The sequence below is a fragment of the Medicago sativa genome, chromosome 3 (genome assembly GCF_051527215.1).
Source record: "Medicago sativa cultivar Bolivia chromosome 3, Bolivia_mono, whole genome shotgun sequence".
NCBI lineage: Eukaryota > Viridiplantae > Streptophyta > Magnoliopsida > Fabales > Fabaceae > Medicago > Medicago sativa.
Genome location: NC_140751.1, coordinates 14,769,692 through 14,787,406, shown reverse-complemented (window position 1 = coordinate 14,787,406; position 17,715 = coordinate 14,769,692). Strand labels below are relative to the sequence as shown.

The window sequence follows — 17,715 nt, the reverse complement described above, 5'->3', positions numbered from 1 at the left end:
TATTTTTTTACTATTAAAATAATATAATACTCCCTCCGTCCCATAATACTTGACACAATTGACCTTATTACGCATACCAATGCATAACTTTGAGCTTAAATATCTTGAATAATATATTAGAAAAAATTATGAAAATTTGATATTTTGAAAATACTAATCGAGACGAATTTAACGACATCTTATATGATATTATTTATCTTTGTATATTAGTCGAAAAATACGGTCAAAGTAAGTTAGGTCAAAATTGCACATTTTCAAATGGGTCATCTATTGCGGGACGGAGGGAGTAATTGAATAATGAAAAATCCACAATTAATTATGAGAAATGATATTTTGACAACCACTTTTTGACAACTTTTGGACAACTTTCTCTCTCATACTCACATGATATTGTTGCCCTCTCTCTTCCTTTTTCTCTCTCCATTGTTTTTGACCAATAAGAAGTGAGAAAAACAAGGTTGTCAACAAAGTTGTCATCAAATGGATGTCAAAATATCATTACTTATTAATTATGTATTTGGGACCCATATGTAATAGGAGAGAGAGGGTGTCTATAAAAACACTCATCTCTATAGGCACCCAATTAATTGGTGTCACAATGGGGGTGATTATTTAGCTTGGTGCTAAATAGGGGAAGAACCCCCCATTGTGGATGGTCTAAAAGTTAACAAAGTCCAAATAAAGGGAATGGGCGAAATACATGGAGGAGATGGAAATAAAATCAACGGATTCAGATCTATTCTTCGCTTTTGTGTGTAGACAATTTGTATTAATAATCATTACCCTTTTTATTTTGTTTTGGTTTTTGATTTATTTTTGGATTTGTTTTAGAGGAATGCTAGCAACACTCATTTTTTAATACTCTCTCTAGCACCTACTTTTTTATTGGATGGAATCCATGTATATCCCACCACTTTTTGTGAGTTTTATTTTCAAAATGTAGACTCACAATAATTTAAACCAATAAGAGAGTGAGTATTAGAGAAAGTGTTCAAAAGAGAGTGTTGCTAGCACCACTCTTTGTTTTATGTTGACGAATTCCAAAAATATTATCACTACTTTAGGAAATAATCACAAAACTGATTCTGGACAAAATCACGTGTCTTGGCCAACAAGTAAATAGGCGTGGATTCCTTAAATAGATAAAGCGCGCGTTAAACATGGCACATAATCAAGGCACACTGAACCGTGCCAACATGTTGAAACATTTGGTCCAACATCTTGCTTGTATATTTGATTTAGCAAAAATGAGGCCAAAAAACAAATATCCAACAGGTACCTATTTAAGTGATGAGTTGGTGGGGTTTTATCCTCTCCACCAGTTGTTGAGTTTCATCGTATTCACCTAAGGTTATATGCACGTCAAAGTTATAGGGTCGTCAATCCTATATGCATAATGCACCTTCCTATGGAGAATTAGGTGGGGTCCTACTCACTCAGAGGTAATTAAAACATTGACTTAAATTAGAGTTCCTAAATTTATCCTAAATGTTCCATTCTCTGTGAATCTTATAAGTACGTTAACATAATTTCTCTTCTCGATAGTTCTACAAATGGGTAACCCTATCTCGTCTACCTTACCAAGGATGAAAACGTAAAATTACTATGCAACGTTGAGATTAGGATGTTGGCCTAATTCTATGTTCATTCACCATTTTTCTAGATATGACACTTTCCCTAATTTGAGTAGTTGTCCACCATTATCTTAGATACTTCCTAATTCAAGTAATTTATTCATGTTATCTTAGGTATTTCACCTCCCTAATTAGAGTGATTATTACCGTTATCTCAGATGCGTCTTAGGTCATGTGAAAGAATTAAGATCTTTGCATAAGAAAATATTAAAATTAAATATGCCTCATAAAATAACTAAATAAAAATACTCAAATTAAATAGACCCAACAAATAAAATAGTTATATTAGAACCCTACCAAAATGAGGTTTAGTTACTCATGATAACTAAAGACAAATTAGAAAGAAAAAAAAAATACCCTAGAGACTTAGAGTGAGGAGAGGAGTCAGAGAGAGACTCCTCCCTTTATGCTCTTACCAAATTTTTGAGTCCCATGCTGACACTTCATGCGGACCGTCTTGCACCCTCAACCCATTCCATCCTCGCGAAATCCCCACTTCAATCATCTAAGCCAACACCTCTTCTCCATCATTTATAACCATGTACACCACCACCCATGGTCACACATGCATGTAGATCCAAAGTATCATGTGATTCAGATCCATCTATGAATTTAACTTTTGGAATCCAATGGTAAAGTTTCTAATTTGGACACAGATCAATATATGAGTTTTTAGATTTATCAATCGCAATATCATTTGTCAAAAAATCCAACACCTCACCTCTACCCTTCACGATAAATTAACATGGGCGCAATAAGAGAGATTGTTGTGAATTCATGTCAACGTAAAGTTTTTTTGGGTAATAAGATAACGTTCTTGAAATAGAGATAATGGAGAAGAAATCTTGTTGAACGGGTGTCTTGTTTGTTTTAATTAGGTGATATTTTAAATTAAAAAAAAAAAAAAAACTTGAACAGTCGGTGACCAAGAACATCAATGACGTGGCTCAATAATTGAGCAAGTGTTCAAGAGCAAGTGTGGAAACGCCTGTTCGTAGCATTCCTCCTTCACAAATTATCATTTCATCTCACATTCTTGTTGAACAAGCGACTTCAAACACACAAGAGGGGGGTGAATTGTGTTCTTTAGAAAACGATTTAAAATAAACACTTAAAAAATGTTTTAACCAATTAAAATAAAGTGCTTATAAAAGGTTTAAATAAATATAAAAATAGATACGGTGAGATAAAATAAATGACAAGTAAAGTAAAAGAGATAAAGGGATGGGAGAAAAGACACAAGAAGTTTATACTAGTTCGGCCTAAAACAACAAGGCATGGAATAAGGTAGGTAAAGGCAAACAATGTACATAAGTTTGATATCTGCAGGAGTTAAAAGTGGAAATAAATTACTCACTAAAAGTGTGTGTTTGGTTCAACTTCGGATATAATTGATTCTGACAGAATTGATTCTGGTAGAATGGATTCTGACAGAATTGATTTTGAGAGAATTGATTTATGTTTGGATACAATAATGCAGAACTGATTAAACAAAATGAATGTTGTTTGGATAGTTTTTTTTTATCAAAATTGCTTTTGAATGTATAATTACTAAAATAGACATAGCTAAATTCAAGTAAATGTGCATATTAAATGTAGATATATTATCTAATTTAAGTAGATCAATATTACAAAATATTTGTTCATATATTTTATATTTTTTGATAAAACATATTTAAGTTAAATAATACTAGAATTAGTTGCAAAAAATGATAAAATATAGCGTAAAAGAAAGGTAAAAGAAAAAATACAGTAAATCTGAATGGGGACACCGTAAAGGAAAATCCAAAATTTGGTAACTAATACCATAAACATTTTTCGGGGGATAATTTGGTTGGTTAAGTTTTCTGATTAAATTTGGTTTATCAAATTAATTACAAAGCAAAACGAAGGAGAATTGTTAAAGGGCAATAAAGGAAAATAATAGGTTGTAATAATTAAAATATTAAATTTAATGTAGAATTGATTCCAGGAAAGCCAAAAGCTAGGAATTGTAGCTTTAAGGAGAATTGCTTTTGGAGGATAAAAGCAATTCTGAAAAGCCAAACCAAACAACATTGAAAACTCAGTTTCCACTTTTGAGGTTTGTAGAAGTGCTTCTTGTTGCTGAAAAGCCAAAACAAACAGGCCTATAGTCTAGTCCCCAAGGAAAAGTCCCTTGAGATTTTCAGTGCTCAAGCTTTTAATTAGGATAAGCTGATAACCTTTACAAATAACGAGCACTCTCCAAACAAAACAATCCTTTGTAGAAGAGTCTCTAAAACCAAGAGATATTACAAATAAGAGTTACAACAATTAAATAATACACCAAATGTGTAAATATAACAAATTGAAGCACAAGTACTCAACTATGTAGTATAAAAAAGCTCTCAAGATAATAAATTAGCAAGTGTATGAATAATAAGTTTTGACAATGTTTGAGTGCAAAAAATTAGTTGTTCAAAAAGCCAGCATAGGACGGCAATTTATAATGCAAAATGAGAATGAAGAGCATTAAACAAAAATTGGCCGTTGTGACAAAAATGAATAAGCTAGCCGTTGTTGCACTGTGCCCGTTTGGTTCAACTTTGAATATAATTGATTCTGAGAGAATTGATTCTGATAGAATTGATTCTGACAGAATTGATTCTGAGAGAATTGATTTATGTTTGGATACAATTATGTAGAATTGATTAAACAAAATGATTTATGTTTGGATGCAATTATGTAGAATTGCTTTTGAATGTATAATTACTAAAATAGACATAGCTAAAGGAGAATTGATAAAGAATGAGAATTGATAAAGGGCAATAAAGTAAAATAACATGTTGTAATAATAAAATATACAAACCTATACACGTTGTTCAAGGAGAATTGATTCTAGAAAAGCTAGAAGCTAGGATTTGTAGCTTCATGGAGAATTGCTTTTGGAGGATAAAAGCAATTCTGAAAAGCTGAACCAAACACGTTGTTTTTGGCTATAATTGCTTTTGGCACTGTAGAGAATTGATTTTGGGCTACAATTGCTTCTCAGAAGCCAAACCAAACAGGCCCTAAGATGACTAATGTCATTATATGCAATTTAAATGAATTAGCCGTTGAAATTCTGCCACATTAAATTGTAGAATCAAAAGATCAATTTCTCCATGATCCATTTAAAAACATTAGCGTGAGACTTATCAAGATATGATATATGATTTTGAAACATTAATAAAGATGCTCAAATTGATGCAGGACATAATTGATTGTAAAAAGTATAAATCACGGCTTTAGAAAAACATGATGAAATTGATTTTAAAAGTCATAATAAAATATGCAATTTTCAAAATCAAATAGTTTTTCTAGTCAAAAATATTTTCATGCAAAATCATTTTAGATGAAAATTATTGTGAATGTGTGATTTATTTTCATGAGAGCTTTTTCTACTACTTACATAAAGTCCTAATATAAATAAAAATAAAATTCAAGACTAGAAAGCTTGAATCTTCTTTTCGGCTTTTTGCATTGTTGTTCTTCTAGGACTTCATTTGTCAATCATTAAAACTAAAGTGTTCCTGTCAAGGCATATATTCACAATTCTTTCCTTCCATTTTATAGTAGAGTTCATGGTGATAATGTTCCACGATCGACTTTTCATAGAAAAAATCCTCTCATATTTTAAGGATAATATAAATGGCCATAGAACAATGTCCCACTCTACTAATTCACATGCTACAAATTTAGCTTTACCCCTCCTCTCCCATCTTAGGATGTGCGAGAGGGTTGACAAACTTTTTTCTCCTTCTCCCTCCATCTTCTTGTACCACAAATTTCATTAGGTGTTTAATAGTTTGTTGTAGGGGTGTTCGCGGTGCGGTTTTGAACAAAAAAGTCATCCAAACCGCGAGATAGAAAAGCATGCGGTTTGGTTTGGTTCGGTTGATTTTTAAAAAGTCATCCAAACCAAACCAAACCAAACCAATGCGGTTTGGATTGGTTCGGTTTGTGCGGTTTATCGCGAGATAAAAAAATATTACATTAACTCTAATATTGCCAACTTGTTACAAAATAAACACAAGACATTTTATTTTGATGTTTATATGATAAAATATTAGGTAAAACTTATATCAAAATAGGTAAAATTAAGAAGAAACATAAGCATGAAACAAATTATTGGGAAGTAAAGAAAACAAATTCATCAATGGAAATGAATTGAAAGAGATGGAAAGGAATTATAATCGAACCTGATGGTGCAACGATGGAAAAATCGAATCAAAAGAGATTATTCTTGAGCTATGTAATTGGGCTAGTACATATTTAAGTAATATTCATTATTCTTGCTGTTTGGTTTGATTTGGTTCGGTTGCTGAGATGCAAACCGCAAACCGAACCGAACCGCCCGGTTCAGTGCAAAAGTCATCCGAATTCATCCGAACCAAGTGCGATTTTTTGCAGTTTTGGTTTGGATTGGGTTGTTTTGTGATTTTTCTATTGGGTTGGTTCGGTTTTGAACACCCCTAGTTTGTTGTAATAAAGATTAAGTTAATGTAAATGTATTATGAAATTATTGATCAATTAATAAAAATGTTAAATTATTGAAAATTTGTACCATGTATCTTTATATTTATTTTATTTTTTCATTTTAAATTATATCATTTTTATAATACATGTCACTACTGTGTTTGAAAAGCTGATTAAAAATTTGGATAAAAAAAATATTCGGATTGTATAAGTACTTACTTACCATCATGTCAATCTCTATATAAAAAGAGTTAATGACAATATGTATAAATTATTTTAACGTCAGAAATTATTTTAACCAATCAAATACACAATATTTTAAAATTTCAATACTGTGATTACGCATATCTCATTATACATTAAAATAACTAGGGAAATGTTATAGAGTTCCCCCGGGGCATTCTTTAAACCCTTTAAATAGTAAGTTTTTAATGAAAAGTTGTGTATTGAATGTATTGAAAATTATAACAGTTGACTTTTTAAAAGAATAATTATTAAATTTATAATGCTTAAAGAGTGCTCCGGGAGCACTCGTTAACAAGACCCAAATAACTATGGCTCTAATTATCTTTTTAAACTAAGTGGTAATTTCTCATTGAGAAATGATATTTTGACAACCACTTTTTGACAACTTTTGGACAACTTTCTCTCTCATACTCACATGATGTTGTTATCTTCTCTCTTCCTTTTTCTCTCTCCATTGTTTTTGACCAATAAGAAGTGAGAAAAACAAGGTTGTCAACAAAGTTGTCATTAAACGGATGTCAAAATATCATTACTCTTTCTCATTTCTTCTTTTGATGTGACATAAAATGCAATCAATAGTCCTACGCGTGTTGTTTATAGTCAATACACCATAGTGTGTGTGGGGCACATGCAATTACTTGGTCATGGGGTCCGTAGTAACTTCTTTTTTACCTTTTTCTATCAATTTTTTTTATTATTACAATCAATTATGTTTTTTTGACAAAATACAAGCAATTGTGTTGGAATATCATAAATCAATATTGAATATATTTATTTATAGGAAAATGTTAACTAGTGCCCTGGGACACTGGTTAAGGGTCAAATATAGTAGGATTTGCATTGAGAGATGTGTAATCGGTGCATTGAAAGTTGAAAAAGTATGTTTTTTTATTTAAAATTTCCTCTTTTGGCTTCCTTAACCAGTCCCGGCGGCACTGGTTAACAAAACCCTTATTTATAAAGGACAATTATATGAGAAATGCTAACTCCTAAGATACTGGTTAAAGATACTAAAAAAAATTATATAATAATTATTGGATTGAAAACCATCTAATTATACAAATTCGAACACATAATAAAAATAAATAAAAGAAAAAGGCAACTTGTTTTTTCCTTGCAAGTGGAGAGAAGGTGGCCATATATGTTCAATCAGTTGATAAAAAAGCTACATTATCTACATCTTACTTTCTCTTCCATATGAAACTTCATCATTGATATCTTGTTGTGCTTCCTCTAAGTCTTTCTTTGGGAGATTTATCAAGTTCTTCACTTTGTTTGTTCCACACACACTTTCAAGTAATTTCTCCTTTCAACATATATATTTTATATTTGACATATTTTATATTGCTTCTAAATCTCTCTAATTTTTATGCACACTCTCAACTCACTCTCTCTTCACTTGGCAGATCTCAGTTTGGTGTTATTTTTTGACAAAGATCTTAGTTTGTTTGTTCTCACACTTTCAGGTAAATATCTTGTTAACTCAAGTTAATCTTTTTAAATTATGTTACGGGATCCATTCCAAAATAAGTGACAAGCTTATACCAAACTGTGTTACTTTCAATTTTTTATGTCATGTTAATTAATTTTTTTGAGGGGTGGATGTTAATTCATTATTATTTTTCAATTATACTACTATCTTATTAATATTATGTGTATCACGTGTATCTGCAGATCAGTCACTTAAAAGTGTAGCTGAAAACTTATAAGGGTTAAATATGTTTTTGGTCCTATAAATATATCAACTTTTCGTTTTAGTCTCTCTAAAATTTTCCTTCAACTTTTAGTCACTAAAAAATTTTCAATCACTACTTTTGGTCCCTATTTTTAAGTTAATTTTTGTATTTTTTAATGAAATTGTGCAGAAATGTGTAGAATATTGTAAAAAAAATTCCCCCAAAAAATTAGAATTTTTTAACAAAACATAAATTAATTATGAATTTTTAACCGTCAAACATATAAAAATTCATATTAAATTCATGTTTTGTTAAAAAATTCTAATTTTTTTTTGGAGAGATTCTTATAATATTATGAATTTTTCTGCAAAATTTTATTCAAAAATATGTACTCTACATATGAGTTTACTTTAAAAGCGGGACCAAAAATGAAGATGGAAAATTTTATAGGGACTAAAAGTTGAAGGAAATTTTTAGAGGGACTAAATGAAAAATTGGTATATTTATAGGGACCAAAAACATATTTAACCCAACTTATAATTCATACGAGTCAACCGTTTATCATTAATCAATTAATTTATATTTTTTCTTCTAAATAAAAATTAAATAGAATGTTTTAATATATATTAATTATAATTTATTATAAAAGTCATACATGGGACAAACATAAATGTTAGCGAATGTTTTAAAGGCATTTCTTAAAGACTTTAGATAGTAAGTTTTAATGAAAACTTATGTATTCGATTCATCAGAAATTTTAGCATCAAACTTTTTCAATAAATAATTTCTTAACTATAATTTTTTTTTGAGGAATTAACTATAAATACTTAAAGAGTGTATCATGAGTCATGACACTCATTAACAAGACATCTTTTTAAATAGAGAAATGATATTTGTACAACTAATTTGTGACAACTTTTGTACAACTTTCTCTCTCTCATACTCACATGATGGTCTTATCCTCTCTCTTCCTTTTTCTCACTCCATTGTTTTTGACCAATAAGAAGAAAGAAAAGCAAGGTTATCACTAAAGTTGTCATGAAATGGATGTACAAATATCATTGTTCAACAAACGTTAGAATTTTTTTATAAGTTTAATATTAAGTGTCGGTAAAATGTTAACTTTCAACTCATTTGTTCCTTTTTTGTCTAGAAAAACTCATTTGTTTCTTAAAAAAAACTCATTTGCAGAAAAGCATCCTTCAAAAATTGGCCACCGAACTATCTGTTTTTATTATATATATATATATATATATATATATATATATATATATATATATTTTGGTTTAATTCATCAATTGTTTTTTTGAATTCGTTTTTTCTTATCAATTTAATTAAATATAAGTTATCTTAACTTATTAAAATTTCAATCCAATCTAAAATGGTTACTTAGTTTTGAAGTTCTCTTTAATTATAATGTAGATAGTGGTCTGAAGTCTGAGATGAGCCAGCCTTTATAAAATCTAAAATTGTCATATAAAAAAATTTAAGGATTATTTAAAAGTCTATATTACATCTTTTTCTTCAAAAACAAAAGTCTTACATTTTAAAATTTAAGGATTATTTTACTTATATAAATAGAAATTGAAATAATACCAAGAAAATAAAAAATGACAATAATTGTTTTTTTTGAAAGGAAAATGACAATAATTATTTAAAAAGGTTGAGTTGACGAAACTTCAAGCAGTCAAATTTGTCTATTACTGATTTTTATATTAAGTCATTTGTAAAAAACTAATTGCTAAACTGAAAATTCTTTATGTTGTTGTTATAGAGATAGGAAGTGTCAAATTAAGATGAAATAAATTAATGAACCACGTGATAATCTTTTAACAAATAAATTTATTTGCAGTAACTGAAAATATATCATTGAGGTAAGTAAATATAATCATACCTACTTATTAATGCAATTAAAACGAAAATTCTCCCCTATTTGTAACCGAGAAAATTTATGTCCTCGTGGGCTTAACTCAACTGGTAGGAACAATCCATAATGGCTTAAACATACTTTTGGTGCTCCTATTCTCAAAAAAAGAAATTTGAAGTTTTGGTGTCCATATTTCAAAAATGATTTTTTTTTACCCCTATTTTACCTTTTTTGGGAATTTCAGTCCCACATCTCGTTTTTGGTCATTTTATGTTTTTTATGATTTTACTTATTCATTTATGACATGACAATGCTTGTTAGACATATTTTTGTTGACATAGATATTCAGTATGGTCTAATAAGTGTTATTATTTCATAAATGAATAACCCACATCATAAAAAAATGAACAAAATATGGGATGTAAGGCCAAAATTCTGAAAATGTTAAATAAGGGGACCAAAACTCAATTTTTGAAATAGGGAGACCAAAACTTCATTCTTTTCTAAAATAAAGGGACTAAAAATGCATTTAAGCCTTTTTCTAAGAAACTAAAAATACTCATTGTTTTTTGTTTATTTTTTTTTTACATAAATCACCCATTGTTAAGTTAATCATAATTAGAAGCATATTGTATGACTCTTGTTTCGTTATTATTATGCATATATATATAATTCTTGTTTCATTTAATTTTACTTGACAGAAATAACACATTCTTGTTTCAGGCTCAATATATCATGGCAGAATTGGTAGGTGGGGCATTTCTTCAGTCTTCCTTTCAAGTTATTATTGAGAAGTTGGCTTCCGTTGTTATCAGAGACTACTTTGGTAGTAACAATGTTGATGACCTTGTGAAAGAACTTCATACTGCACTTGATTCTATCGACCTAGTACTGGACGAAGCAGAGATAAAGCAGTACCAAATCCCACTTGTGAAGAAGTGGCTTGATGAACTTAAACATGTTGTTTATGAAGCAGACCAACTATTGGATGAGATTTCTACTGATGCAATGATAAATAAGCTGAAAGCTGAATCTGAACCACTTACCACCAATTTATTGGGTTTGGTTTCAGCTTTAACTGGAAATCCATTTGAATCTAGGCTCAATGAACAACTGGACAAACTAGAACTTCTTGCAAAGCAAAAGAAAGAGTTGGGATTGGGAGAAGGTCCTTATGCTAGTAATGAAGGTTTAGTCAGCTGGAAACCTTCTAAAAGAATGTCATCTACAACTCTCGTGGATGAGTCAAGCATGTATGGTAGAGATGATGATAAGGACAAGATAATCAAGTTGTTACTTGCAGGCAACGACAGTGGCAACCAAGTTCCAATAATCAGCATAGTCGGTTTAGGAGGGATGGGGAAAACCACCCTTGCTCAGCTTGTGTACAACGACAACATTATAAAGGAGCATTTTGAACTTAAAGCATGGGTCTATGTTTCAGAATCTTTCGATGTTGTTGGACTCACCAAAGCAATTCTCAACTCATTTAAATTTCAAGCAGATGGTGAAGACTGGAATCTACTCCAACTACAACTCCAAGACAAGCTAATGGGAAAGAAGTACTTGCTTGTTTTAGATGATATCTGGAATGGGGATGCAGAATGTTGGGAGAAGTTACTACGTCCGCTTAACCACGGATCTTCTGGAAGTAAGATTATCGTGACAACACGTGAAAATAACGTAGCACATCATGTCCTGAACTCCACCAAGTTATTTGATTTAAAGCAATTGGAGAAAAACGATTGTTGGAGTTTATTTGTGAAACATGCTTTTCATGGCAAGAATGTGTGTGAACATCAAGATCTTGAATCAATTGGCAGGAAAATAGTGGACAAGTGTGGAGGGTTGCCTTTAGCTGTAAAAACATTGGGGCAACTATTGCGAAGAAAATTTTCTCAACATGAATGGTCTGAGATATTGGAGACTGATATGTGGCAATTATTAGATGGGGACAACAAAATTAACCCAGTGCTGAGATTGAGTTACCACAATCTCCCTTCCAATCAGAAGCGTTGTTTTGCCTATTGTTCCATTTTTCCCAAGGGTTATGTATTTAAAAAAGATGGATTGATCAGGCTTTGGATGGCAGAAGGTTTGTTGAAGTGTTGCGGAAGAGACAAAAGAGAAGAAGAGTTAGGTAATGAAATTTTCAGTGATCTTGAGTCAATTTCATTTTTCCAAATATCACATTGGAAGACCTATTTCATGCATGATCTTGTCAATGATTTATCCAAATCAGTGTCAGGAGAATTTTGTAAGCAAATAAAGGGTGCTATGGTGGAAGGTAGCCTTGAAAGGACGCGTCATATTCGGTTCTCTCTTCAATCAAATTTTGTTGATAAATTACTAGAGCCAATATGTGAGCTGAAGGGACTACGAAGTCTGATACTAATAGACAACAAGAGTGTGTCGATAAGCAACAGTGTGCAACATGATCTGTTTTCAAGACTAAAATGTTTGCGCATGTTGTCATTTAGATCATGTTATCTCCTAGAGCTAGTTGATGAGATAAGCAATTTAAAACTTTTGCGTTATCTAGACCTTTCTTACAATAAGATTACAAGCTTACCTGATACCATTTGTATGTTGTATAATTTGCAAACACTCTTGTTGGAAGGCTGTGATGAATTGACAGAGCTCCCTTCAAATTTTTCCGAACTCATCAATTTACGTCATCTTGAACTCCCAAGTGATTATAGAGGCACTAGAAGAATAAAGAAGATGCCAAAGCATATGGGAAAACAAACCAATCTTCAAACCCTGTCATATTTTATTGTGGAAGAGCAGAATGGATCTGATCTTAAAGAGTTGGCAAAACTAAACCATATTCATGGAACAATTCATATTGAAGGGTTGGGTAATGTGATTGATCCTGCAGATGCTGTGACGGCCAATTTAAAAGATAAGAAGCATTTAGAAGAATTACATATGAAGTTTGATGGCGGAAGAAAAGAAATGGATGGCTCAACAATTGAATGCAATGTATCTGTCTTGGAGGCTCTTCAACCAAATAGCAACTTGAAGATGCTTACTGTCTCACAATACAAAGGTAATAGCTTTCCAAATTGGCTAAGGGGTTGTCATTTACCCAACTTAGTATCTCTTAAACTAAAGGGTTGTGGATTATGTTCTTTGTTGCCACCACTTGGGACGCTCCCCTTTCTCCAGAACCTTTCTATTTCAGACTGTGATGGAATAAAGATCATTGGTGAAGAGATTTATGGTAACAATTTAACAAATGTTCCTTTCTTGTCCCTTAAAGTTTTGGAATTTGAGAAGATGAACAATTGGGAGGAGTGGTTGTGTCTTGAAGGGTTTCCTTTGCTTAAAGAGATTTCTATAAGAAATTGTCCCAAATTGAAAAGAGCTCTGCCTCAACACTTTCCTTCTTTACAAAAATTGGAGATTAGTGATTGCAACAAGTTGGAGGCATCGATTCCCAAGGGTGATAATATGATAGAGTTAGATATACAGAAATGTGATAGAATTTTGGTAAATGAATTGCCGACGAGCCTGAAAAAGTTACTCCTTCTGAGAAATCGGTACACCGAGTTCTCCCTGGACCAAAATTTAATCAATTTTCCCTTTCTTGAAGAGTTGGGGTTGGATTGGAGTGGCTCTGTGAAATGTCCTTCTTTGGATTTACGTTGCTATAATTCTCTTTGTCGACTTTCAATAAAAGGATGGGGCTCCTCCTCCTTGCCTTTATCACTACACTTGTTCACCAAACTTCGTTATCTGTATCTGTACGATTGTCCAGAGCTGGAATCGTTTCCAATGGGTGGTTTGCCTTCCAACTTGAGTTTGCTTTATATAGAGAATTGTCCAAAACTGATTGGTTCAAGAGAGGAGTGGGGTTTGTTCCAACTCAATTCCTTGAAACGGTTCTTTGTTAGTGATGAGTTTGAAAATGTGGAGTCCTTCCCAGAGGAGAATCTGCTGCCACCAACTCTTGAGTCTCTTTGGTTGGAAAATTGTTCAAAGCTAAGAATAATGAACAACAAGGGTTTTCTCCACCTCAAATCTCTCAAACAACTGTATATTATCAACTGTCCTAGTCTTGAGAGCTTGCCAGAGAAGGAGGCTCTACCCAACTCCCTTTCTGAATTGTATATTTTCAATTGTCCAATAATAAAGGAGAAGTATGAAAAGGAGGGAGGAGAGCGTTGGCATACAATTAGTCACATCTCTGATGTGAGGATTGACGGAATGATGCAGAAATGAGATGTTAATCCCACCGCACAGTCCAATTGTGGGTCCCACGTTTGTATGAAGGTGCGAACATATTCTTTATACAAACAATCGCATCAAATATCTTTGTTATTCTTCTTAATTTTATTTCCCTTTTTTTATATTCTTATTTTCTGATTTCAATTTTTTTCCCAGGCTAAATTGGAGTGTGGTGATTCAATTTCTAGTCAGATATATATATTTATAGCTTTTACATCAATGGAGTTCCCAGCACATATTCTTCCTCTTCAGGTAAATTACTGCCTATGTGGAGAATCTACAACTCATTTGCTAACTAGTTTATTTTTAATTTTTTTTTTATTGTTGTGATTGAAACAGTTTTTCTCATTTTTCCAAACCATTAGTCCTTATGGCAAGCTCATTATTGACAATTTTCTCATTTAGATATGATATATTCATATTTATAGATTCTCTAATTTCATATTTTGCATGCCATAGAATTTATAGATTCTCCAATTTCATATTTTACATGACATAGAATTTATAGATTCTCTAATTTCAGTTTTGAAGCCAGAAAATACTAACAATTATTTATTTTTCAAGCAACCAAAGAATACTAACTGCCATTTTATTTTTATTTTTTATTTTTTTTACAAAAAACAGAACACTATGTTTAATAAGTTTAAACTTTAATTAAAAATGGTCTTCACAGCATGCTGCTATAACCACATTTTCTCATTCCATGGCTTCAACGGGATTTGCTCAATGTTTAAAGAAACTCTTTGCCTAATCAGAGGTATTTGGATATAATGACGTGTTTTTGATTTCTTTCGCCAAAGCTGGTATTTACTACAACATGATTGATATGTAATTTTCTAATAAAAGTTGAATGATGAAACTTTGTTCCTTTGCTCCTAAGGTGGTTTGGATTCTATGTATTTGCTCAATTCCTTTTCACTTACTGCATGTGAATTATATCCATGTGGTTACAATTTGTATTCAAGCATTATAATGAAACATTTTTCACCAAACTGTTGTACAAAGTTGTCTGCAACAAATTTTCATGGAGTATATTAAACGGCTTGTTTTCAAGCATTATAATGAATCATGTATTTGAGATTAGAAAATATAATGTTGTCTATTATAACATGTATTTATTTTTTAATAGAATACTTTTATGTTCACTTATTCATAAGTAAGAGATCAATCCCTGGCTTTACTAAAAATATTGTTTCCAAATAAAAAGCAAATTTCCCCGTTGTTATTCTTCTGACTGTGTCCCTTTTTACAATTAGTCACATCCCTTATGTGGAGATTGACGAATTTATATATGTTAATCCCTCCGCCACATAGTGCTAGCAAGACCAAGTTATGGATCCAACATATGGATACTTTGACTATTGGTGAATATCTGAATCTTTATTCTTTTACTTTTTTGAAGAGTAGTAGTGGCAATCTGAATCACATTGTAGGACCCTTTTTTGGGCTCTTTAACGTTAATTATCTGTTTTTTATTGTCTTATGAAAACAATCATGAAATACATTTTACTTTGAAGGTTGCGACTTATAAAGGTTTCTTTCAAATAAAATTGTTTTAGAAGTTTTTAAATAATGCTAATTTGAATAATGAGATGTATTTTACTTTGAAAAATGCAGCTGGATGGCATAATTATCAAAACCATTGAGACAGCTTTATATCAAGGACTGAAGGAAGCCAGGGAGTTGATCTTGCACATTGAAAGGCATAATTTGTATCAGACATGCTCAGAGCTTTATACCGATGGTAAGTACTTGCTCACAGCATTCTTCGGCCACACTTAATTGAGTAGATGAAAACAGGAAATTAGAAAAATGCATGTAACATACAGAGGGGAGTAAGAATTAAGTGGTGAAAAATAAATTTCAGTTCACTTTCAGCTGTTTTAGTGTCCGAATTTGAGGATGAACAAATCAATTTTTTGGGAAGACTATGCAAATGATACCTACATGAGAAGTCAACATACCGAGCCTATATATCAGATGTAAAAGTATATTTTAGTACATTTATTTAGTTTCAGTATCATTTTCCATATGATTAGTTGGGTCATGGTATTTCTTTGGTCAATTCTCTATATTCATTGACATCCATTTAGATTTGATTCCTGTTCTGTATTCACAACTAGTTTTGGTTGGTGTTTTCGCATACCATTGATCAGATATTTGCATCGGTCATATCTCTCTCGAGCCACTCCGTGAAAGTTCTCTGACCCATGTGCATTGCTCTTTGCAGATTGAATGATGGCTCCTGCTGGTTAGAGCTACCTAACCATTCAGCTTCTCATGTCATGATAGGTCTTCACAAAGATGTTTTTGAGGAAAATGTTTGATTCTCTTTGTAAGAGTCTATCAGTTGGCAAGAGAAGAAGGCTTATTGGACTTGAGCGCTCTTTGGGATTCCGGGAGTTCAAATCCCATCTGAGCTTCATCAACCACTGATATGGTGAAAGTGAGAACCATTCTATTTCTAATGACCTACTCTGCAATTAAGACTTCAAATATATTTTCAAAATGCTCACTTTGTACTTTGGTCAATAAAAAGGGTAGTCCCTACTTATCATAATTTGGTTTGTGTACTTAGAATTCATTCTATATTGTAGGTTGCCGAATATTCAAATTTCAACCTCTGCTGAATACCTTAAAACCAAATTAAGACTGTTCTGGTAATTGTGCAAATATTACTTTATGTATACACTTTTTTATTGTTTTGTAAGATTATATATACGATGAACCAACATATCCTTTCTAACATACTTCTTATTCTGCAGTGCCCTGAATATTCGAGGTTGTAGATAATTTTTTCCCATGAGAAGTCTTTCTCAATTTGGTTGCTTTGGTACCATACTGATGCTGAAACTACAAGATTAACATGTTAAGAAGACAGTTCAAAGTTTAAATTTGCAGCTGAGTTTTGGCTTCCCGGTTTTGTTGGAAAACCATTAAATGGGTAATGTAATGGGGCGTTATGATGGAATATGCCTAATGATCATGGATCGAGGAAACTAGGAGTAGCAAGACAAAATGTTAACTTGCATTGTGATTTAAATTAAATTCTTGTGGTTGATAACATTCTGGTCTGCCATATTAAAAGTAAGAGAATTATACTTGTGATTGTGACTCTCTGTTGACATATTAAAAAAATAGGAGAGAGACTCTTCCCTCGAAGCTCTTACCATATTTTTGAGTCCCATGACCGTAACACTTCATGCTGACCCTTTTCACAAATTCCTCCAATAAATATTCACCCATTCTTCATAAATTATCATTTCATCTCACATTCCTTCCTTCAATTTTATAGTAGTGTTCATGGTGACAATGTTCCATGATTGGCCTTTCATACAAAAAAATCCTCTCATAGGATAATATAAATGGTCATAGAACAATGTCCCACTCTACAAATTCACATGCTACAAATTTAGCTTTACCCCTCCTCTCCCATCTGAGGATGTGCGAGAGGGTTGACAAACTTTATTCTCCTTCTCCCTCCATCTTCTTGTACCACAAATTTCACATTAGGTGTTTAATAGTTTGTTGTAATAAAAATTAAGTTAATGCAAATGTATTATGAAATTATTGATCAATT

The 17,715-nt window shown here is 31.8% G+C and overlaps 2 protein-coding genes across 16 annotated transcripts in view; both read left to right on the top strand.

Annotated features, from left to right (window-relative positions):
- Positions 1-7,526: 7,526 nt before the first annotated feature.
- LOC146935993 (putative disease resistance RPP13-like protein 1) overlaps positions 7,527-17,715 on the top strand; it is a 60,397-nt gene continuing 50,208 nt past the window's right edge. For 6 of the 13 annotated variants that reach the window (XM_085751000.1, XM_085751001.1, XM_085750998.1 and 3 more), the window contains exons 1-5: positions 7,527-7,655; positions 7,766-7,825; positions 10,626-14,180; positions 14,292-14,387; positions 14,809-14,892. In XM_085751000.1, the coding sequence (XP_085607126.1) occupies positions 10,638-14,129 (3,492 nt within the window). In that variant the 5' untranslated portion in view covers positions 7,527-7,655; positions 7,766-7,825; positions 10,626-10,637 and the 3' untranslated portion in view covers positions 14,130-14,180; positions 14,292-14,387; positions 14,809-14,892. Of the gene's footprint in view, positions 7,656-7,765; positions 7,826-10,625; positions 14,181-14,291; positions 14,388-14,759; positions 15,669-15,752; positions 15,880-16,365; positions 16,582-16,732; positions 16,796-16,900; positions 17,250-17,715 lie in introns of those variants that run through there. The other 7 variants (XM_085750993.1, XM_085750991.1, XM_085750994.1 and 4 more) reach the window with 7 other exon arrangements.
- Positions 7,527-17,715, top strand: part of LOC146935995 (putative disease resistance RPP13-like protein 1) — a 60,397-nt gene continuing 50,208 nt past the window's right edge. For 2 of the 3 annotated variants that reach the window (XM_085751025.1, XM_085751024.1), the window contains exons 1-2: positions 7,527-7,655; positions 7,766-7,825. The gene's annotated coding sequence lies outside the window, so the exon portion shown is untranslated. The remainder of the gene's footprint in view (positions 7,656-7,765; positions 7,826-17,715) is intronic. The other variant, XM_085751026.1, reaches the window with a different exon arrangement.